At 43.7% G+C, this 24,692-nt stretch overlaps 1 protein-coding gene and 1 non-coding gene across 5 annotated transcripts in view; one reads left to right on the top strand and one right to left on the bottom strand.

The window, feature by feature from the left end:
* The window catches only part of zc3h11a (zinc finger CCCH-type containing 11A), a 33,614-nt gene extending 29,126 nt beyond the window's left edge, over positions 1 to 4,488 (bottom strand). For 2 of the 4 annotated variants that reach the window (XM_052034546.1, XM_052034548.1), the window contains exons 1-2: positions 1,078 to 4,461; positions 214 to 401 (exon numbers count right to left, since the gene is read on the bottom strand). In XM_052034546.1, coding sequence (XP_051890506.1) covers positions 214 to 267 — 54 coding nt within the window. In that variant the 5' untranslated portion in view covers positions 268 to 401; positions 1,078 to 4,461. Of the gene's footprint in view, positions 1 to 213; positions 402 to 1,077 lie in introns of all 4 variants that reach the window. The other 2 variants (XM_052034547.1, XM_052034545.1) reach the window with 2 other exon arrangements.
* A 259-nt stretch (positions 4,489 to 4,747) lies between these two features.
* Positions 4,748 to 4,820, top strand: trnak-uuu (transfer RNA lysine (anticodon UUU)). The gene has a single exon. It is a non-coding gene; the product is annotated as a tRNA-Lys (tRNA).
* The last annotated feature ends 19,872 nt before the right edge of the window (positions 4,821 to 24,692 follow it).

Below are 24,692 nucleotides of genomic sequence, written 5' to 3'. Positions count from 1 at the left end.
TAGTGCTCAATGCACCAGCATGAATTGTGGGGGATCAACTCAATAGTATTGTATTCAATTGATGCAAGTGTACTACACCGATCTACCTCAAACCACTGGTCAACTGATTGGCGGTTGAACTAATCATTTTCAGAACCATAAAATCATTTAGCTTTGTCCTTGGCTTTCTCTTTTAAAACTCTTTGATAACTCTTCAAAATGGTACATACAAACCTTGGCACAAGTAGAATAAAAATAAAAGTAGCAATCATCTCCTTGCTGTGTCATGGCTGCAGATTAACAAATACTCCCAAAACAAAGATTTTTGCTACTACTTTCTCCACACTCTCATCCGTTGATATGCAGTGCAAGACAGTCCGTCTTGGAGAGCTGATGGAATGTTATCTTCTGGAACCTTCAACCTTTATCCAAACCAAAAGAAAAGCAAGAAAGCAAATGACTGATTTGTACAGGAGAGAGTACAATGTTGTTACATAGCTACTGAATGTTGTTCCAATTGCCAATCAGAGACATCCCACATTGGTTTCTTTCTATTCGTCTTAATATATTTTCTGTAGCTGCAAAGAAGCTTAGCGCTTAAAGGTTTTATAGAAAAGCATCAAATCTTAAGCACCAGAGTGGTCAGAGGTCTGGAGATCCCAGCTGCGGACACCAGACTCTGTATATAATAATTCCAGATGACTCGCAATGAAGGTTTTAAAACCCCAATGTGACTTGATCTATAATAAATTGTAAAATAATCAAGGCAGCAAACCAGGTGGAAAATTTATTAAATGCATCTTGCTGTAGGAAGAAATAGCAACCATGTTATAGCAGGTATTACACAAGTAGCATTTCAAATGTTACGATGAACAAACATGGGTAGCAGTTCAAAGTACCTATTGAGAACTGTTGTCATCTCTACTGAATCCATTATATACAAGGATATATCAACTAGAGCAGAGTTACCTGAATAAGGTGAAAACAATAGTGAGGTGAATATTGCACGGGCATTTTTTATTCCACATGCACCAAATGATGGTTTAAACCAATACTGTACTAGTGAAGGTAGATATCATAAAGGACCAGTAGATGTACCTTTTGAGTGGTCAGCTGTACAAGTGTTTATCATCAGTCTTCCAGTCAACGTGTTCCTGCAGGCCAACCAACACTGAATCCGTCGGTTATAAATGGTCACGTGTCATCTCCATCTTCACACACACTGGGTAGAAATATTTGCGATCTGCATACACAAAGTGCCTTAGAAATACTCTACGTGAAGGTGCTAGAATGAGTCCATCTTCTGCTCTGTTGAACTGCAGGAAGCCAGGGATTAAAAATCAACTCCTCCGAAAAAGTTCAAAAGTGTAGCAGATGCCCAGCTACACGGTTACAGCCGACAGGAAAATAACCCATTTCCTTAACAATCTTCCAAGAGATTCCGCAGCCTTGGTCGGCCTAGGATTACCGATTTTTTTTGACGTAATTACGGCTAATATATTTACTACAAAACACACACGGGTCCAACTCTGCTCCTCCAGGTCATCTGCACCTATTGAAGAAAAACACAAAAGCAGCCTCCCCAAATCTGTCAGCAGCCTCTCCTGCTTGCTTTTGACATGGTAGTAATCCCCAACCATCAATCTCAAAACGACTTGAAATTTCACTGGAGTATCCCCATTTGCTTTGGTCATTTCCAGACTAACTTTGCACACTCTCATTGTGGCTAGATGCCAGCCATGCCTGGACAACTTCTTGGAGAATCAGGGACTACAATAGCAGTAGTGCTGGGTCCCATAAATGCCATGGTAAATCATGAGCAGAATTCTGTCCCCAGAAATGTTCCCCCAAGGGGATAGATATTGGAATAGACAAGTGTTTATCTAGAGCCAAATCTCCAAAATGACCACAAGTCCCATATTATCAAGGAAGACCATCAGTGAGCCTAAAGAGGACAATGCAGCAAATTTATCTGGAGAAAGTATTAGAGCTCCCATTTTTGTGGGAACAGGGTCAAGTCTGAGTTTGGCAGAGTGCTTAGTGACAATTCCCCTATCAATAAAATCAAATATTCTGCCTCTTGATAAGAGGTCATGATAAACACCAATGGATTCATTACACTAAGCAAAAGGAGATACTACAGCTTTGTAAATAGGAAGTTTCAATACTTCCACCACTACTACCCGGAGTTAGCTATAGCCAAGTAGTTTTCCCCAAACACAGCAAACAATGACACAAAACCAAAAGGTAAAATTAGAAGTTACTAACATTGCATTCAGAAGGAGCACCTGGCCCACTGCTGTGGATTGGGATTAACATCAAACTGGGGTGGTCCCAAATGGAAAGATTCTGTTGTGCCAGGGAAAACTACTAATAACGATTCTATTCAATGACAGGAATACAAAAAAGTGATTAAAATCACCCTAATCAACCCAGGATATTGAGGCTAAAGCAACTAAGTGCTGTAAACTGGTCACAGTAATGCACCGCAGGAAAGATGATGTGGGTCTTGTAATCCTGGCACAAATCAACCTAACCAAGGGCACTTATACGGCCACTCATCTCTAGGGAATGTCTGAAAAGCTCTTCAACTAATAAATTACATTTGGAGCCAAACACACAGTAGCAACTGGTGGCTAGGGTGTCCATCTGAATACAAGATAGAATAATAAAAGATGCAGCATCTGGTTAATAACTTGACATCCTAAAAATAGGCCATGCGTGGAATAGGGTTCCCACGAGAATAGCTCCTCCCAGAACTTTGGGCTGAGCGTCAACGCACAGATTAATAACAAAACTAGGCAAAATGGCCATTTTGAAAACGATTAACAATGTAATGCTTAAAGCTCCTCAGAGCAAGACTTAAAGAGCAATGACTCCCCATTGTGCTTTACTTGTTTAGTAGTGCACTGAAAGTCAGTTTAGTTTTGTGCAAATAGCTACATAATCTTTAGTTAAAATGTTTATGCAGAGTCAGTTTGCAGAAGCCAACAGACAAGAGGACATTAAGATTGTGATATCACAGAAATCCAGGCTAACGTTTTTGGAAACATTCATGCAAAACCCAAACACCCCATGAGGGTAGGATGGCAATAAGTAAAACACAATGAGAAGATGCTCTCCAATTCAGGTATAAATTTGGTTACAATTGAGAGAGTGCACACTTTTCCAATTAAATGCTGAGAGTACTCATCAAGAAAAGGGGAAATGAAGGTAATCAGGGGGGTTCATTAGCAGAATATTCTGGTCAGGAGCTCCTATTTCACAGAACCTCCTTTAAACAGTTGTGCAACAAAAGGCCTTAAAAATTTAGGGATAGAATTATGCAAAAGCAAGTATTTGGAAGCTGCAACACTACAAACAACTCCATTAAGCAAACTGATCAGAAATACCCCAATTCTACATTTCACTTCCCCCCATTACTATTTGAACCACCATTTGCTGTATTTGTCAACTGCATTATTACCCACCCACTGCAGATTTGCCAAAAAAATTTCATACAATTAATTTGATTTATATGCCAAAGGGAAAAGAAATGCCTTCCACATAGGTTACGTAGCTTAATACACAACATAACAAAACATGAAAGGCAATCACCCAGAACAGTTAAAAAGATCAACATGTGGCCATCTTTAAACTGAACACGCTGATTAGTTTTTCGAAGAAGGAAGTGTCAGAAAATAATCCTCCACTGAAGCAACTGGGAGTCAGATTTCGCAAACCCAGACTTGGTCACCCACCTTCCACAGAATCAGGTTACTCCAGTTCCTAATTCCAACGCCTGAAGGGGTTCCACTGAACAAATGTGGGGAACCTGCATCACCTGAGAGCTCAGGGATTAGACTCCTGCAAATTGTGGCAGGAGTTGAGCAGCTGCAAAGGGATTAATAAAGTGTTGCCCCAGATTCCAGCATCTGCAGTGTCCTGTCTGGCTCTCTGAGTGAAATGGGAGCTGGCAATGGATGTACGGGGGAGATGGGGAAGGGTGGGCAATAGATGTGGAACCAAACCCCTCCAAGGAGCTTCTTGTTAAACACAGCAACCCACCTGATGCCTGGGGGAGGGGAGAGGGGAGGGAGGGGGGATAAATTAACAGGGGGAGGGAGGGGGGACTTTACAAATGAAAAAAATATAGGTAAAATATAAAATGCAAAGGCCCTGCGCGTCCTGGATGAATCCTGCCCAGGTGTGGAACTCCTTGGCGCCGTCCCCGGCCGTTGCCCGGCGCCCTCGCCTTCCAGGCGAGTGCCGAGGCCCCGCGGCCTACCCGCCGCCCGAGGCCCAGCCGGAGCCGAGGCCAGCGACACCAAGCCAGCCCGCTCCCCCGCGCCCCTCACCCCGCGGACCAGGCACCGGTCCCAACCAGCGATCGAACAACGGTTAAAAGAAAACCAGTACCAAGAGCGGACTTAGAACCTGCACTCCGCCGCTTATAAAACCCCGACCATTATTTTTTTTGTCCGCTGCCGTCGACCGTGCCGCCGCCTGCCAGCAACAAAGATGGCGCGCACCGGATGTGGTCGCCATCTGCCTGCCTAAAGGATGGCGAGCGCCAATTGGTCACAGCGCGACCCCTTTCTTCGGCCCTTGCCCCTAACTTCAGCGGCTGCCTTCTCGCAACTATATCTGACACCTAGAAAATAAGTTTGCTGCGCAAATAACGTGGATGCACGGTTTCCTCTCGATACAAAACAGCTTTAACGAAATAATTCGTATTGCAGCAGCTGCTGTAGCCTTTAATAGGTAGTGCGCAGCGCCGCTCTTCAGGGCCCGGATAGCTCAGTCGGTAGAGCATCAGACTTTTAATCTGAGGGTCCAGGGTTCAAGTCCCTGTTCGGGCGTTCGCTTTTTGCCGCCCTGCAAAGGCGGAATTTCGCCAAATTAGTCGCTGTGGTTTTGTAAACATTCGCTATAATATTATAAAATGGTAAATTGCATCAATACTTTAAGTTTGCAGAGCTTTATCTTCAATTTCTCATCCAAATTCTATGTCATTAAAGTAATTGTCTCAAGTATTGGTATTGGTTTGTTATTGTCACTTGTACGGAGGTACAGTGAAAAACTTGTCTTGCATACCGATTGTACAGGTCAATTCATTACACAGTGCAGTTACATTGAGTTAGTACAAAGTGCATTGATGTAGTACAGGTAGAAACAATAACAGTACAGAGTAAAGTGTCACAGCTACAGAGAAAGTGCAGTGCCATAAGATGCAAAGTCGCAACAAGGTAGATGGTGAGGTCATAGCCCATCTCATTGCATAAGTCAACCGTTCAATAGTTTTATCACAGTGGGGCAGAAGCTGTCCTTAAGTGTGGTGGTATGTGCCCTCAGGCTCCTGTATCTTCTACCTGATGGAAGAGGAGAGAAGAGAAAATATCCCGGGTGGGTGGGGTCTTTGATTATGCTGGCTGCTACACCAAGACAACGAGAGGTAAAGACAGAGTCCAAGGAGGGGAAGCTGGTGTCCGTGATGCGCTGGGCTGTGTCTACAACTCTCTGCAGTTTCTTGCGGTCCTGGGCAGAACAGTTGCCGTACCAAGCCGTGATACATCCAGATAGGATGATGGACATAGGTAGGGTGAATGCACTCAGTCTTTTTCCCAGAATCAAGAACAAGAGGGCAAAGGTTTAAGGTGCGAGGGGATAAAATTAATAGGAACTTGAGGGGCAACCTTTTCATACAAGTGGGGTATGTACGTGGAATGAGCTTCCAGAGGAAGTGGTTGAGACAAGTACAATAACAACTTTTAAAAGGCAGTTGGACAGGTGCTTCTCAAATGGCGCTTTTTCCAGTAATGATCTGGGTGGTTATCCCTGGTATTCTTAAAAGGTAAATTATCTTTATCATATTGCTGCTTGAGGGAGGTGATTGTGTGAAAATTGGCTGCTGCATTTACTATATTATGGCAGAGACTAACCTCAAAAATACCTCCTGATGCAGAGTTTTGACCTGAAACATCGACAAGTCCTCTCCCCCCACAGATGCTGCTTGACCCACTGAGTTCCTTCAGCAGATTGTTTGTTGCTCCATATTCCAGCATCTACAATCTCTTGTGTCTTTGGCTGTGAAACACTTCGGGATATTCTGAAAGGAAAGCTTTGTTTAATGTTTCTCCTTCAGACTTTCACTCATTTAGATCCCAGCCTCACCCCAACTCTTCTAATCCACATTTTTATCAATTCCAGGCCAAGACTGATGCTGGTCATACTTGCTTTATTGCAGCACTTTGAAGGGATCACTCCCTTGGCAACTCCCTGGTCTGCTCTTCTGTACCCACCAACCATTCATCATCTTATCATACGATCCCATGCAACTCCAGGTGATGGACATCTATCCCTTCACTTCTTGTCATCCCATTATCCAGACACCCAAAAAGTCTTTGTAGTGGATAATGTAGTGTTGGCAATGTCATCCCTACATTGGAAAAACCAAATGCAGATGGGATTATCTGTTTTTGTGGAGCACCTGCCTTCAATTTTCTGGAGTGACCCTGACCGTCCAGTTGCCTGTCACTTTAATTCTGTAACCCACTGCCAACCTGCCTCACTGTCTATGACAGTGTTTCTTTTTGTATATATATTTTGTTATGAATAAAGTTTATTTTTGAAATAAGAAAATCCTTGACATAATGTTTGAATGGAAACAGTATGAACTATGATTAAGGCAGGTCATACGCTAGGTGTTCAGGAGTGAGTTACTTGTCCCCTTATTCCCCAAAATCCTTGCCAAAATCAGGAGACCATCGCCTCCACTGCTGGAACACTGTGGTTGCAATGTGTGCCTCAGCTCGTTCCTGGGATGCCAGGTCTGTCAGAAGGAGAGAATGAATGGGCTCGGCTGTCGTAGAGTTCAGAAGAATGAAACATGACCTCATTGAAGCATATGCATTTCTTAAAGGGCTAATGAGGGTGGATAGAGGGAGAAAGTTTCCCCCCAGCAGAGGAGTCCAGAAATAAGGGTTACAGTCTCAGAATGAGGAGTAGGTCATTTAAGACCGAAAGGAGAAGCATATGGACGAGTGCTGGAATTGCCAAAGTATAGAAGGCAACAGGCCAAGTACTGGTAAATGGGATTGATGTAGATAGATACTTGATATCCGGCATGGATAATGATCGGCTATGAGGCCTGTGTCTGCACTGTGTGACTCTGTGACTCATATTCTTCACTCAGGGGGTGACGAATGTTTGGAATTCTGCATTATCACTTCTTTCAATGGATGTATGTCCGCGTGGGACGGCAGGCACGGTAGTGTAGCGGTTAGCACAACGCTATTACAGCACCAGCGACGTGGGTTCAATTCCCGCCGCTGTCTGTAAGGAGTTTGTACGTTCTCCCCGTGTCTGCGTGGGTTTCCTCCGGGTGCTCCGGTTTCCTCCCACATTCCAAAGACGTACGGGTTAAGAAGTTGTGGGCATGCTATGTTGGCGCCGGAAGCGTGGCGACACTTGTGGGCTGCCCCCAGAACACTCCACGAAAAAGATGCATTTCACTGTGTGTTTCGATCTACATGTGACTAATAAAGATATCTTATCTTTAGCATATGAAAGGTCCATTCAAGCGTCTGATAACAGCAAGATAGAAGCTGTCCTTGAGCCTGGTGGTATGTGTTTTCCAGCTTATATGATAAACATTCCAATGTCAATGATGTACAGATCCCATGTTTGAATGGTAAAACAAATTCTTAATCCAATAAATTCTTGTCCTCTTTTCTGTCCATCCACCTTACTATCCAACGTGATCTATAACCCTCGGCCTCTCTTTGTCTCTCCTCTCCTGGGTTTCTGTATATTATTCTCTCCCAAAACTCACTCTCCACTCCTGTTCCACTTTTCCACTTACTATTTTGAGTTTCTTCAGCCAAAAACAAAACAAAAATATGACTTCAGGTTGAAAAGGAGCCAGGAAGCCAGTGCCACGATGGAAGACCAATTTTGTCTCTTCTGTTCTCACATTAGTAAAACAATATTGACATTGGCAAAGGTGTAGATTTACAAAGATGATGCCAAAACTGATACATATCAGCTTCTTGCAAAGACCGAACAAGTTGGGGATCTTTGCTCTCAAAAGTGGAACCTAAGAAGTGGTCCCTAATAAGATAAGATCTCTTTATTAGTCACATGTACATCGAAACACATAGTGAAATACATCTTTTGCGTAGTGATTTTGGGGGGCAGCCCGCAATAAAGATCCTTAAAATTGTAAAGACCTTTTATGAGGTGGGCATAGAAACTATGATTAAAATAAAACAAAATTTAGATGCTGGAAATCTGAAGTAAAAATTAAAAATGCAAGGAAAACCCTTGACAGGTCAGATGGCAACAAAGAAACGGTTATTTTTTCAGGTTTGAGTCCCTACATCACAGACATTTGTTTCCACTCGTGTCTGGGAGCAGAACCAAGGCTTATAATATAGCAACTCCCAAATTCAATAATTGGTATTGGTATTTGTATTGGTTTATTATTGTCAATTGTACTGAGGTAAAGTGAAAAGCTTGTCTTACAAACCGATCGTACAGGTCAATTCATTACACAGTGCAGTTACATTGAGTCAGTACAGAGTGCATTGATGTAGTACAGATAAAAACAATAACACTACAGAGTAAAGTGTCACAGCTACAGAGAAAGTGCAGTGCAATAAGGTGCAAGGGCACAACAAAGGTAGATCGTGAGCTCATAGTCCATCTCATTGTGTAAGGGAACCATTCAATAGTCCTATCACAGTGGAGTAGAAGCTGTCCTTAAGTCTGGTGGTATGAGCCCTCAGGCTCCTGTATGTTCTACCTGATGGAAGAGGAGAGAAGAGAGAATGTCCTGGGTGGGTGGGGTCTTTGATTATGCTGGCTGCTACACCAAGACAACGAGAGGTAAAGACAAGAGTCCAAGGAGGGGAGGCTGGTGTCTGTGATGCGCTGGACTGTGTCCACAACTCTCTGCAGCTTCTTGCGGTCTTGGGCAGAGCAGTTGCCGTACCAAGCCGTGATACATCCAGATAGGATGCTTTCTACGGTGCATCAGTAAAAGTTGGTGAGAGTCAAAGGGAACAAACCAAATTTCTTTAGCCACCTGAGGAAGTAGAGGCGCTGGTGAGCTTTCTTGGCCGTGGCATCTACGTGATTTGACCAGGACAGGCTGTCGGTGATGTTCACTCTCAGGAACTTGAAGCTGTCAACCCTCCCGACCTCAGCACCATTGACGTAGACAGGTGCATGTACACCGCCCCCTTTCCTGAAGTCAATGACCAGCTCTTTAGTTTTGTTGACATTGAGGGAAAGGTTGTTGTCATGACACCATTCCACTAAGCTCTCTATCTCCTTCCTGTACTCCGACTCATCGCTGTTTGAGACACGGCCCACAACAGTGGTATCATCTGCAAACTTGTAGATGGAGTTAGAACAATCTGGCCACACAATTGTAAGTGTATAGGGAGTAGAGTAGAGGGCTGACGACGCAGCTTTGTGGGGCACCAGTGTTGAATTCAGGTGAAGTGTTCTTACCCAGGGCAATGAAAAACTCATCATTGCAGCTAAGAGATAAGATAAGATATCTTTATTAGTCACACGTACATCGAAACACACAGTGAAATGCATCTTTTCCATAGAGTGTTCTGGGGACAGCCCACAGGTGTCACCACACTTCTGGCACCAACATAGCATGCCCACAACTTCCTAACTCATACACCTTTGGAATGTGGGAGGAAACCAGAGCACCCGGAGGAAACCCACGCAGACACGGGGAGAACATACAAACTCCTTACAGACAGTGGCGGGAATTGACCCCGGGTCGCTGGTGCTGTAATAGTGTTACACTAACCACTGCGCTACCGTGCCTGTAATTGAGGTGAAGAGCAAAGAGGCCTTTTACAGGAAATTGGATAAAACTGAGGGAGAAAGCAACAAATTTCACATCCTATAAGTCAGTGATAATAAATCTGATTCAGAAGAGATAGCAGGAGGAGAGTGTGCTGGAAGGACACTGATTTGAAGTGACATCCAGCTTAGACTATTATGCCAAATGGGCTGCTTTAGCAATTTCAACTGCATAGATTTCCTGTAAATGGAACATAGAGAACCAGAATGTTAATGAATTTGACAAAGACTATAAGCACAAACAGATGTAGGGGGGAAGCGAGAGAGGGAAAGCAGTTTTGGTCATTGAGTGTAGAACAGATGTTTACTTTATGCTTGATGTGCATAGGGTTGGCAGCACTGTATAACTCTATGACGCATTGATTCCATGAACTGTGAATGGTGTATGCTTTTATATTCCATCTTAAGTTGTGAGGGATCATATTCTCTTTCCCAAAACTATGGTAAGGATTTCCTCTGGTTATTGCATGATGTTGCATGGTAACAGATCAAGAGTAATCCCTGTGTCCAATATTTCCAGTGCCAGTGTGAACATTCTGCCTTAAGCTTCCTCCACATAGATCAGAATTCATTATGATGAATTTATCAGATTGTTAGCCTCGATTTCAAACAGGAGATTAGATAAGATATCTTTATTAGTCACATGTACATTGAAACACACAGTGAAATGCATCTTTTGCATAGAGTGTTCTGGGAGCAGCCCGCAAGTGTCGCCACACTTCCGGCGCCAACATAGCATGCCCACAACTTCCTAACCCCTATGTCTTTGGAATGTGGGAGGAAACTGGAGCACCCGGAGGAAACCGGAGCACCTGGAGGAAACCCACGCAGGGAGAACGTACAAACTCCTTACAGACAGCGGCGGGAATTGAACCAAGGTCGTTGGCACCGTAACAGCGTTACGCTAACTGCTACACTACCGTGCCAAGAGACTGCAGATGCTGGAATCTGGAGCAACAAACAATCTGCTGGAGGAACTCAGCGGGTCGAGCAGCATCTGTGGGAGGAAAGGAATTGTTGACGTTTCGGGTCGAAACCCTGCATCAGGACTGAGAGTGGAGAGGGGAGATGGCCAGTATAAAGAGGAGAGGGGGAGTGGTGGGACAGGAGTCGGAGATGATTGGTGGACTGAGAAAGTGTGGAACATGATAGGCAGGTTGCTTTATACGGACTTTATACTCCTCTTTATACTGACCATTTCCCCTCTCCGCTCACAGTCCTGATGCAGGGTTTCGACCCGAAACGTCAACAATTCCTTTCCTCCCACAGATACTGCTCGACCCTCTGAGTTCCTCCAGCGGATTGTGTTTTGCTCCAGATTCCAGCGTCTGCGGTCTTTTGCGTCTCCAGGATCTTGTTTGTTGCTCTGTTTTCAACCCTTCCTCCGTCAGATTTCTGAATGGTCCATGAACCCATGAACACTACCTCGTTGTTCCTTTTTATGCACTACTTACTTATTTTGTAATTTATAGTTTTTTTTATCTTTGCACTGTACTGCTGCTGCAAAATGACAAATTTCAGTCGTATGTCAGTGATAATAAACCTGATTCTGATTCTATTTCTGAAAGCACTCAAGATGATTCATCACCTAACCAGCAGGGGGTGACACACCATCAACAGTCAGACCCAGATGCTGAAGGGGGTCTCTGAGCAGTCTGCTTGTGACCTTATTCACTTTGGCAGTGATTCTCACTACAGAACAGCATAGATATAATTAAAATTTTAACCACATTTTTGGAAAAATAAGGTGGCTTTTTCTATAACAAAACCAGTTTAATTAGAAACATCATTTAGGCATTGCTCACACATGCGATCTCCCTGGATTTGATCCTTTACGCCAGTGTTTGTGAATAGCAATGGTGGCTCTAGAAACCTCGGAATGAACCTCAGGCCAAGGGGCCTGCTTCCCCCAGTTGCATTTGGACCTCATGGGATCACCAGACTTTGGAGCCAAGCGCCAGTCAGCCAGAGGTCATGGCCTGCAGCTTCCTCCGAGATCAGCCAGCTGCTGAAGTTGCCTGTTGTTGTGTGCGGTAATGAAGCAGCTTTAATGCTGAAAACACCCAGGTGTAGGAGACAGATGGATGCTGACCAGAGGAGATGATGTTGGAAGGGGCTACCCAAGAGTGGATCTTAAGGGAAATCTTACAGGAAGATTTAAGGTGAGCATTTAAGGTGAGTGTGGGAAAGTTCAAAGGAGATATATGTGTAGGCCAGATTTTCTTTTAAAAAACACGGAGTGGTGGGTGCCTGGAATGCACTGCCAGGGGTGGTGGTGGAGCCAGAAACCACAGAGGTGTTTAAGAGGCTCTTAGATAGGCTTGTGAACATGCAGAGAATGGAAGGATATGGACCATGTGCAGACAGAAGGGATTTGTTTAATTAGGCATCATTAGCTTAATTAGTTTGGTACAACATCGTGGGCCAAGGGGCCTGTTCCTGTGCTGTACTGTTCTGTGTTCTATGAAACATAGATCGAAAAGGAGGAGAATCAAAGAAGTGGTTTTGGATCTAGCTAGCTCTTAGCATGACTCACTAACATTGAAGGGAGATAGGAGGAGAGGCACAAGAGGGTGAAGTCAAAGAAACAGAGGTTTTAGTGGGCTGGTACTTGGGGTGTGACTTTAAATACTACAGAGTAGAGACTTTGGAGGAATTTGAGCACAAGTTTAATAACTGAAGTTAAGAAAAGGAAAGACATAGTCAGAGGGCTGGCAAACAGCAAATGTATTTCCTATCATAGAAAACTCTCACCTTCGAATCAGAAGGCTCTGCTTTTCCAGCTCCAGAGATTTGGGTCCAAAATAGTACATCGAACATAGAACAGTACAGCACGGGAACAGGCCCTGCAGCTCACGATGTTTGTGCCAAGCATGATGCCAAATTAAACTAATCCCTTCTGCATGCATATGATCCACATCCTCCCCTTCCCTGCATATTCATGCATTTATCTAAAAGCCTCTCGAATGCCTATATCGTATCGGCTTCCACTACCAGCCCTGGCAGAGCGATCCAGGCACCTACCACACTGTATAAAATACCTGCCCCACAAGTCTTAGGTTGATACTCCAGTGCTGTGTTGAGGGAGTGCTGCTCTGTCAGAGGTGTCACCTCTCTGATGAGATGGTAAACTGCAGATGTTCCACTCTTTCAGTTAAAAGATCCCATTGCACTATTTTGAAGAAGATCAGGGGAAGTCTCCATTGGTGTTCCACCAATACAGACACTTCCCAGTTTACACAAGGGTTCCATCGCTGAGAACTGTCCATAAGCCAATTTCTCTGTCATCAGAACGTCCCTTTTTATAGTTACCCATATCATACACTTGCTATAATTCTTTCATTTCAGTCTTCCAGAGAGATCAGTCTTCCCGAGAGTGAACCCGCAGAAAGCATCTGGCCCAGGTGGTGTCCCTGGCCATGTCCTCAGATCCTGTGCAGGTCAGCTGGTGGGGGCATTTGCAGACATTTTTAACCGATCTGGGATTCCCACCTGCTTTAAGAAGACCACTGCCATCCTGGTAGCTAAGAAAAACAAAGTAACGTACCTTAATGCCTACTGACCGGTGGCTCTGACATCCACCATCATGAAGTGCTTTGAGATGCTGGTCATGGCACACATCAGATCCAGGCTCCCAGACAATCTCGACCCACTGCAATTCACCTACCGTCAAAACAGGTCTATTGCGAATGCCATCTCCCTGGCCCTACAGTCATCTCTGGAGCATCTAGGCAGTAAAGACAACTACATTAGATTATCGTTTATCGACTACAGCTCCACTTTTAATACTGTAATTCCAAGAAAACGCATCACCAAACTCTGAGACCTGGGACTCAACACCTCCCTCTGCAAATGGATCCTTGATTTCCTGACCAACAGACCGCAATCAGTGAGGATAGGCAGCAACACCTCCGGCACGATTATTCTCAATACTGGTACCCTAGGCGGCTGTGTCCTCAGCCCCCTTCTCTACTCCCTATAGACTCATGACTGCATGGCCAGATTCTGCTCTAACTCCACCCATGTTTGCAGATGATACCACCGTAGTGGGCCGTATCTCAAATAACGATGAGTCGGAATACAGGAAGGAGATAGAGAGCTTAGCGACATGGTGTCATAACAACAACCTTTCCCTCAATGTCAGCAAAACACAAAAGCTGGTCATTGACTTCAGGAAAGGGGGCGGTGTACATGCACCTGTCTACATCAATGGTGCTGAGGTCGAGAGGGTTGAGAGCTTCAAGTTCCTAGGAATGAACATCACCAATAGCCTGTCCTAGTCCAGCCACGGCCAAGAAAGCTCACTAGCGCCTTTACTTCCTCAGGAGGCTTAAGAAATTTGGCATGTCTCCCTTGACACTCACCAACTTTTATCGATGCACCATAGAAAGCATCCTATCTGGCTTGGTATGGCAACTGCTCTTCCCAGGACCGCAAGAAACTGCGAAGAGTTGTGGACAAAGCTCAGCACGTTACGGAAGCCAGCCTCCCTTCCATGGACTCTGTCTACACCTCTCGCTGCCTCTGTAAAGCAGTCAGCACAATCAAAGACCCCACCCACCCGGGTCAATCTCTCTTCTCCCTTCTCCCACCGGGCAAAAGATACATAAGCCTGAAAGCACGTACCACCAGACTCAAGGACAGCATCTATCCCGCTGTTCTAAGACTATTGAACAGTTCCATGGTATGATAAGATGGATTCTTGACCTCACAATCTACCTTGTTATGACCTTGCCCCTTATCCTCTACCTGCACTGCACTTTCCCTGTAGCTGTGACACTTTACTTTGCATTCTGTATTGTTTTACCTTCTACTACCTCAATGCACTGTGTAATGAATTGATCTGTATAAATGGTATGCAAAACAAGTTTTTTCACTGTACCTTGGTACATGTGACAATAATAAACTATTTCCATTTCATTGAATAATCACCCTAACACTACCCATAATTAAGCTGATGGAATATGTGCTGTATCAAGTCATTAATTAATATTGAAAAACAGTTTATTATTATTATTATTCCTAGCTTAAAAATACTTCAAAAATGTCTTGGAGAATTTATGTAAAGTCAGATTTCTATAAGTTAGGTTATCCATGACCTGGGAAGCCCCTGTATGTGTTCAACAACAAGCTCCTCTGGTTATATTCACGCTGATGCTCACTGTGCACAAAATGGCCATTGTGTTTCCCACATTACAGTGGTGACTACACTTCAAAAATTACTTCATCGGCTGTGAAACCCATTCTGAAATCACAAAAGCTGATTTATTAATGTATTTCTCTCATTTTTACTAAAGAAGGAGTTGTAGAATAATTAGGTTAATGTCAACAGAATGGAAAATACTATATTATTTGTTCAATAAACAATTAGCTTCTCAGGGGTCTGCTGTGGAAAGCACCAGAAAAACCCCCTTTCAGTATCTTTACTGATGTGCTGCATTTGAGAAGAATGGAGAGAGAGCCAATGATGCTGTTTGCAATAGCTGCAGAGGGGCCTCTCTGTAGCAGGGAGCATTCTGTTGTCAAAAGTAGCTCAGGAAATCTTTCTACGTACCACAAAGGCATTCTGACACAAAACTACTGACAGAATGAAGATTAATCCCCTGGATTTATACAGACAGCTAGGTTTGGATTTTCCAACCTATTGTTCTTCTCAAGTTGCCAACTATATTTCCTTTGCCTATTTCCTCTTTATTTAATTGAGTCATAGAACAGTACGGCACAGAAACAGGCCCTTCGGCCCATCTAGTCCATGCTAGCCTGGTCTTCTGCCTAGTCCTATCTACCTGCACCCGGACCATAGCCCTCCATACCTCTCTCATCCATGTACCTACCCAAACTTCTCTTAAATGTTATAATTGAACCCACATCTACCACTTCCATGGGCAGCTCATTCCACACTCGCACCACCCTCGGAGTGAAGTAGTTGCTCCTCAGATTCCCCTTAAATATTTCACCTTTCACCCTAAACCTATGACCTCTAGTTTTAGTCTCACCCAACCTGAGAGGAAAAAGCCTGCATGCATTCACCCTATCTATACCCCTCATAATGTTGTATACTTCTATAAGATCTCCCCTCATTCTCCTGCACTCCAGGGAATAAAGTCCTAATCTACTCAACCGATCCCTGTAACTCAGGTCTTCAAGTCCTGGCAACATTTGTGTAAATTTTCTCTGCACTCGTTCAAGCTTACTGATATCTTTCCTGTAGGCAGGTGACCAGAACTACACACAATCCTCTAAATTCGGCCTCAGCAATACCTTCTCCAACTTCGACATAATATCCCAACTCCTGTACTCAATGCCTGGATTTATGAAGGCCAACGTTACAAAAGCTCTCTTTGCAACCCTAGCTGCCTGTGGTGCCACTTTCAAGGAATTATGGATTTGTATTCCCAGGTCCCTTTGTTCTACCGCACACTTCGGAGCCCGACCATTCACTGTGCAAGCCTTACCCTGGTTTGTCATCCCAAAGTGCATCACCTTATACTTGTCTGCATTAAATTCCATCTGCCATTTTTCAGCCCATTTTCCCAGCTGGTCCAGATCACTTTGCAAACTTTGATAGCCCTCCTTGCTGTGCACTACACCCCCAATCTTGGTGTCATCTGCAAATTTGCTGATCCAGTTTACCACATTATCATCTAAATCATTAATATAGATGATAAACAACAATGGACCCAGCACCGATCCCTGCGGCACACCACTAGTCACAGGCCTCCAGTCAGAAAGACAACTCTCTGGCTTCTCCCGCTAAACCAACATTCAATCCAGTTGACTACTTCATCCTGAATGCCAAGCGACTCAACATTCTGGAGCAGCCTCCCATGCGGGACTTTATCAAAGGCCTTGCTAAAGTCCATGTAAACAACATCCACTACCTTCCTGGTAACCTCCTCGAAAAAACCTATTAGATTGGTTAGACATGACCTTCCACACACAAAGCCATGTTGACTATCCCTAATCAGGCCCTGTCTATCCAAATACTTATATATCCTGTCCCTCAGAATACCTTCCAATAATTTACCCACGACTGACGTCAGGTTCACCAGCCTATAATTTCCCGGCTTATTCTTGGAGCCTTTCTTAAACAACAGAACAACATTAGCTATCCTCCAGTCCTCCAGCACCTCACCTGTAGCTAAGGATGTTTTAAATATCTCTGCCAGGGCCCCTGCAATTTCTCTACTAGCCTCCCACAAGGTCCAAGGGGACACCTCATCAGGCCCTGGGAATTTATCCACCCTAATTTGCCTCAAGACAGCAAGCACCTACTCTTATGTAATCCGGATATGGAAACCTCACTATGGAAACCTCTGGAGACCTCACTACTATTTTTCCTCAATTCTATAGACTCTGTGTCTGTCTCCCGAGTAAACACAGATACAAAAAATCCATTTAAAATCTCCCCCATCTCTTTTGACTCCACACATAGATGACCACACTGATCTTCAAGAGGACCAACTTTGTTCCTTGCTATCCTTTTGGTCTTAATATAGCTATGGAAACCCTTTGGATTCTCTTTCACCTTGTCTGCCAGAGCAACCTCATGTCCTCTTTTAGCCGTCCTGATTTCTCTCTTAAGTGTTCTCTTGCGTTTCTTACACTCTTCAAGCACCATATCCTTAGCCACGTATTAAGCTGCACTCTCAGCAAACTGTGATCAGAGAACAGTAGCATTACAAATTCAGTTTGAGGCAGATAAACTTGAAAGTTTCTTAAATAAAGACAATTACAATGGAATGAGGACACAGTTGGCATAAGTGGACTGGGAAAGCCAAATAAAGACGGTAGATCAGCAGTGTGGGGCATTTAAGGAGGTGTTTTATAAATCTCAACACAAGTAGGTAAGATTCTGAAGGAATTGACAAGGTGGATGCTAAGAAAATATTTTCACAAGTGTTGGTATCTAGAACTAGAGGGTGTAGTTTCAGAATAAGGGGCAGATGCCCTAGACAACTTCTTTTCTGTAAATGTAACATCTTCCTTAATTTCTCCTATAATGCAAGAGAAGACCACATTTCCGGCTGTGTCTTAAAGGAATGAGTATTTTTGAAAATTATCTATTACTACTTTAAATGCCAGCCATGTTCTGTCCACTGTCACTCCCTTCCATGTGGTTTCCCAATCTGACCCTTGTAACTTCAGTTTCTATTATTTAGATTCAATTGAATTAGTCACTTTCTATATTAATGCAAAATTCTATCATAAGTTGAGTGAGCTAGGGCTTTTCTCTTTGGAGAGAAGGAGGATGAGAGGTGACCTGATAGAGGTGCACAAGATGATAAGAGGCATCGATCGAGTGGACAGTCAGAGACTTTTTCCCAGGGCGACAATGGCTAACACGATGGGACATAATTTTAAGGTGACTGGAGGAAGGTATAAGGGCGACATCAGGGGTAAGTTTTTTTACACAGATAGTGGTGGGTGCGTGGAACGCACTGCCTGCAGAAATTGTGGGGGCAGATACATTGGGGACATTTAAGAGACTCTTAGTTAGATATATGAATGATAGAGAAATGGGGGGGGCGATATGGGAGGGAAGGGTTAGATAGATCTTAGAGCAGGATAAATGTCGGCTCAACATTGTAGGCCGAAGGGCCTGTACTGTGCTGTAGTATTCTACGTTCTATACAACAGTTACTCTTTCCTGGAGGCTCCTTTAGCACCACATTGCAATGAGAAAGGGTTGTTAATTAGCCCTTTCTCATTGCAATGTACTAATCTAAAATAGCCTTGTGCCTTGTTTGTTCCCAACATACTGATCTTGTGTACATTCCAGGAATTCAAGATCTACAATGTTAGTACTAATTATGCTTTGTGAAAATTACCTCTGTCACTATTTCCACCCTCCATCTGCCTATCATCCCTCCTCACCTGTTGCCTGCCAGCTCTTGGCTCACCCTTCTTCCTCACCTTTTTATACTGACTATCTCCCCTCTGCTGTTTCATTCCAGATGAAGGGTCTCAAGCCGAAATATCGACTGTCCATTTCCCTCCATAGATGATGCCTGACCCGCTGAATTCCTCCAGCAGTTCGTTTTTCACTCCCATTAATGTTTTCTGACCTCTTTTACCTCCCAGCTTCACCCAAACCATCTTTAATTCCATACGATGATCTACCCAGACAAAACCTTTCCTAACTAGTGTATTTGGTATTGGTATTGGTTTATTATTGTCACTTGTACCGAGGTACAGTGAAAAACTTGTCTTACAAACCGATCGTACAGGTCAATTCATTACACAGTGCAGTTACATTAAGTTAGCACAGAGTGCATTGATGTAGTACAGGTAAAAACAATAACAGTACAGAGTAAAGTGTCACAGCTACAGAGAAAGTGCAGTGCAATAAGGTGCAAGGTCACAACAAGGTAGACCGTGAGATCATAGTCCATCTCATTGTATAAGGGAACTGCTCAATAGTCTTGTCACAGTGGGGTAGAAGCTGTCCTTAAGTCTGGTTGTACATGCCCTCAGGCACCTGTATCTTCTACCCGATGGAAGAGGAGAGAAGAGAGAATGTCCTGGGTGGGTGAGGTCTTTGATTATGCTGGCTGCTTCACCAAGAAAGCGAGAGGTAAAGACAGAGTCCAAGGAGGGGAGGCTGGTGTCTGTAATGCATCAGGCTGTGTCCACAACTCTCTGCAGTTTCTTGCGGTCCTGGGCAGAGCAGTTTCCGTACCAAGCCGTGATACATAGGATGCTTTCTATAGTGCATCTGTAAAAGTTATTTATTAACAACGCATTCTTCTCCAATCCTCAGATTTCAACCTCTGCTCCTGATGGGTTCATTGGGCTTGCATCCAATGACTCAATCAGAATGCCAAGACCGGAACCACTGTATGGATTGGACCTGAGAGACTGAGTGGTCTCTTCTTAATCTGATTAAGTCAAGGAAGAAATTAACTACAATCAGTAGCGCTTAGGCAGGCACGATGGTGTAGCGGTTAGCGTAACGCGTTACAGTGCCAGTGAACCGGGTTCAATTCCAGCCGCTGTCTGTAAGGAGTTTGTATGTTCCCCCCGTGTCTGCATGGGTTTCCTCCGGGTGCTCCGGTTTCCTCCCACGTTCCAAAGACATACGGGTTAGGAGCTGTGGGCATGCTATGTTGGCACTGGAAGTGTGGCGACACTTGCAGGCTGCCCCCAGAACACTACGCAAAAAGATGTATTTCATTGTGTGTTTCGATGTACACATGACTAATAAAGATATCTTAAAAATCTTAGAAGTGATCTCAAAATGCACACTCTGTGGCTTTAATTAGGTGGACCATTCTGCAGCAAGACTGAATTAACCAATGTTCACCAGAACACTGCCACTTAGATATGTAAGTGATAAATCCTTGATGGTAGCTAGAAATGAGAACAGTGAGAAAAACATAAGGGATCCTAGGATTCATTAATGGATATATGGACAGCACTGGGAGGGAAGTTGAACGCATTTAAACCCAGTTAGGCCACACTAGAGCATTGCATCCAATGCTGATCGCCAGAATTTAGGAAGGATTTGAAGTTCCCAGAGAGGCTGCAGAAAAATGTTTCCAGAGAGGAGGGATTAGACTGAGGTAGTTCTCCACGGAGAAAAGAAGGTTGGTAGGAGATTTGATAGAGGTGGACAAAATCATGATAGGCTTAGATAGGAAAGAGAGAGGGAAACTCTTCTTATTTGCAGGTGACTCAAGGACACAGATTTAACATTGTTAACACAAGGTTCATGAGGGGTGTGAGGAAAACTATCGCTACACACAGAATAGTTGTGATCTTGAAATCACTGCCTGTAGGGGTGGTGGAAACAAAATCAATGAGCAGCTCCAGAGTGAATGGAATAATTTGCAGGGCTGCGGGGTAAGAGCAAGGGAATGCAACTGATGGTATTGCCTTGTTTAATTGGCATAGGTCTAATGGGCCAAATGGCCTGTTCTGTAGTAATTCTTATGTTTCTTTCGTTCTATGAACTATAACATCGTATCAAGTTGAGTTTAATAAGTCAAGTTTATTGTTATGTGCACAAGTATGGTGAGGTACAGGTGCAATGAAAAACTTGCTTGCAGCAACATCACAGGCATGTAGGTTCAGACAACACACAGAACATAAATTATATATAAATTATACAAGATAATGAAGAGAAAAAAGACTGTGCAAAACAAGACATCAGTGCAAAAAAAAAACAAATCAGAGACATCCATGGTAGTGCAAGAGGTGGTCCGTAGTGTTCTGTTGTTGAGGTAGGGTTAGGGTTGTGCAGGTTGACTCAAGAGCCTGATGGTTGTAGGAAAGTAGCTGTTCCTGAACCTGGTGGTGTGGGACTTTAGGTTTCTGTAGCTTCTGCCTGATGGTAGCACTGAGAAGAAGGTATGACCCAGATGGTGGGGATCCTCGGTGATAGGTATCGCCTTCTTGAGGCAGCGCCTCCTGTAGGTGCTACAGCAAGTTATAATAGTCCATTTATCTGAGGATTTGACATTGCAATGAAGAATGTTGCTGGATCCACTAGCAGACCTTGCATGCTTGTAAGAAAAGGATCTGTCAACCTGATCTCAGTCCTCCATTGTAGCTTTATCTAGCTTCTATTTGTGACAACATTTTGAGGGAAGATTGTTTGATTTTAATTATGCCACAAATTTTTCAAACAACCAAAACAGAATCCTGAAATGAAAATGAAACTGATTTCAGCTTAAAAATTTCTCAGTAATGTAGTTGCAGAACTTGAGTAATAAATGGAACAAAATGTGTGTCAAGTGGATTCTAAGTAGTGACCTCAAGTTTCTCAGTTCTAGGAACCAGCTTCTGTTCAGTTGTTTATCAAGTGTATAAACCAAAGTGTGATCAGACCAGAGATAGTGCAAGGTCATGTCTTTGTATGCACAGCTGCCTCTTATATCTGAGCTTACCGAAGAGCAATGAGTAGAGTTGCCAACTCTTGCTGGGCATTTTCCTGGATTTGTCATCACACGAGCTCCTGACTCCATCACCTACCCCCCACTCCATCCACCATTTGGCCAAATAATTTGTCCACCCTGATGACACACCACCTTCCCATGCCAGCCAGAAAGGAAGTCTATACCCGAGTGTCTCCCACTCTGTATTTCCCACTCTCAGCCAAACTGGTCCTTCTGATCTACACAGGCCCTTTCACATGCACCCTTCTTTTCAAGCTACCCACCCTCAGACCCCCATCTCCCAGTCTCTTTCCCACCATCTGCCCATCACCCTCTGGGTCCCCTCCCCTACTGTTCCCGTCTGTCCTCTCTACCTCCCTTACTTGGTTCCTCTTCACCTTCCTTTCCTATCAGGTTCCATCATCTGCAGCCCTTTGTTGCCTCCACCAATCACTTTCCAGCCTCTGTCACTATTTCCTCCCTTCCCGACTAAAAAATAATTTGCTTAATAGTTGTGTCTAGAATTCATTAGATATTGGTGTAAATAATTCACCAATATACAAGACATATAACTTGATTGAACAACAATAATACAAACATTTAACACACAGGAGTTGATTAAATGTAACTATTGTGTATCAAACCAGTGATTCATCAGTAACTGATCTCCTTTGCTAGCATATTAACCAAGTAAATGATTAAGGTATAGAAGGCTCTGGACCAAGTGCTGGTAAATGGGATTAGTATAGACAGGTACTTAATGGTCAGCATGGACAGGGTAGGCCAAAGTGCCTGTTCTGTGCTGTATGGACCTCTGACTGTGTGATTATTCCTTTTAAAGTTGTTCTTAACATCAGGGAAAACACCATATTGGAGAGAGTCAGTGGTTGAGGAAATAATCTTCCTTTAATTATCAGGCACCAGCTGTCACTGCACCCTGCAGAATGACTGTACCCTGCACAGAGCCTGGGCTGTGACTGCACATTGAGTGGGAGGAAGAGGAGTTAAAAAAAAACAACCATACATTTGTTTCTAACAAAGATTAATGTTTGGATGGTATTAGTTTAAGCTGTATCCCTGAACAGTCTGCCTTTTCCCCCTCACTGATACTGATAATGTGAGAACTTTAGAATCAAGCTTATTTCAAGTAAGTGGAGAAATAGTCCAGTTTAACAAAGTATTAGGACTGAAACTTTCAGGAATAGAGACCTGGGATCACTTGGGCTAACCAGGCAGAGCTTATTTTTGAATTTCATTGCTGGTATCTGGACATTGCTGGAAAGACCAGCATTTATTGCCCATCCTTAGATGCCCTTGGCAAAGGGTTGATGAGCTGCCTTCTTCAACGATGCTGTCCTTCTGGTGAAAATACTCCCACCAGCATTTATAGCCAGCAGCATTAAAGTCATTGAGTTACACAGCTTGGAAACAGGCCCTTCAACACAACTTGTCTGTGCTGACCAAGGTGCCCTTCCTGAACTAGTCCCATTTGCCTGCATTTGACCCATATCCCTCTAAACCTTTCCTATCCATGTAACTTCCTAAAGGTCTTTTAAATGTTGTTATTCTACCACTTCCTCTGACAGCTCATTCCATAAACCCACCACCTGTGTGCAAAACTTGCCTGTCAGGTCTCCCTTAAATCTTTCCCCTCTCACCTTAAACCTGTGCCCTCTCATATTAGACTCCTCTCCCCTGGGGAAAAAAGACTGAGACCTTTCACCTTATCTGTGGCCCTCATGATTTTATATACCTCTTTAAGGTCACCACTCAGCATCGTACGTCCCAGGGAAACAGAAAAGAAACTAAAACTCAAGCCGTCCAGTCCTGGCAACATCTTTGTGAATCTTTTCTGTACCCTTTCCAACTTAATAACATCCTTCCTATAGCTGGGTTTCACCAACGTTTTGTATAGCTGTAACATGACTCTGGACTCCTGTACTCAATGGCCTGACTGATGAATGTAAGTGTGCCAAATGCCTTCTTCACCACCCTGTCTACCTGTGTCCCCACTTTCAAGGAAGTGTGTACTTGTACCCCTAGGTCTCCCTGTTCCATAACACCCTCTGAGGCCCTGTCATTTACAATGTATGTCCAGCCCTGGTTAAACTTCCCAAAATGCAACACTGCAGTTGTGTTTACTTGTATAATTGTGTATAGTTTATGTTTAATTTATGCTTTTCTTGTGAATGCTGTGTCTCTGATGCTATGTACCTGCGATGCTGCTGTAAGTTTCTCATTGCACCTGTGCATACATGTACTTGTGCATGTGACAATAAAGTCAACTTTGAAACTTTGTCTGAGTTAAATTCTATCTGCCATTCCTTGGCTCACTTTCCCAGTCGATCTAGACCCTGTTATAATCTTAGATCGTCCTCAACCCCCGAAAAACACACACAGACACGGCCAACTGCTTGTAATAGCTTGAAAAAGCATGGGAAGTTAGCAGGCAACGAATCTCAGCCATGGGAAACCAGTTAAAATGTCAAGAATCAGATACCCGCTAAGTAACTGACTCAAGATAGAGATCATAAAAGCGTCAAATCTGTGCAAAGGAGTATAATGCTTCAAAAGTGAACAACATAAATATCATAAAGTTGCAAAGAGCCAGTAGAAGTGAACATAACGTTTTACACTGCAGCAATGTCTTGTATGCCATTGAATAGACAGAAGGGAATATGCAACATTGTCATGTCCTCCAGTCACTAAGATGAAACAATTTCAAACACAATGTGTCTTTTTTTAAAATACGTAGTCAGAGGTACTTTAGTTCAATTAGTTGAGGCATTTCCACATTAAAGTCTGCTCTTCAGCCGTTTCTTCAATTTAACAGTTTTTGGCAGAATCTCAGATGGTGCTGAGGAGGCATACAGGAGCGAGATAGATCAGCTGGTTGAGTGGTGTCGCAACAACAACCTCGCACTCAACGTCAGTAGGACTGAGGAACTGATTGTGGATTTCAGG

This window comes from Pristis pectinata, chromosome 20 (assembly GCF_009764475.1).
Source record: "Pristis pectinata isolate sPriPec2 chromosome 20, sPriPec2.1.pri, whole genome shotgun sequence".
Taxonomy (NCBI): Eukaryota; Metazoa; Chordata; class Chondrichthyes; order Rhinopristiformes; family Pristidae; genus Pristis; species Pristis pectinata.
The sequence above is the reverse complement of the archived record's forward strand: the minus strand, read 5'-3'. Positions and strand labels throughout refer to the sequence as shown.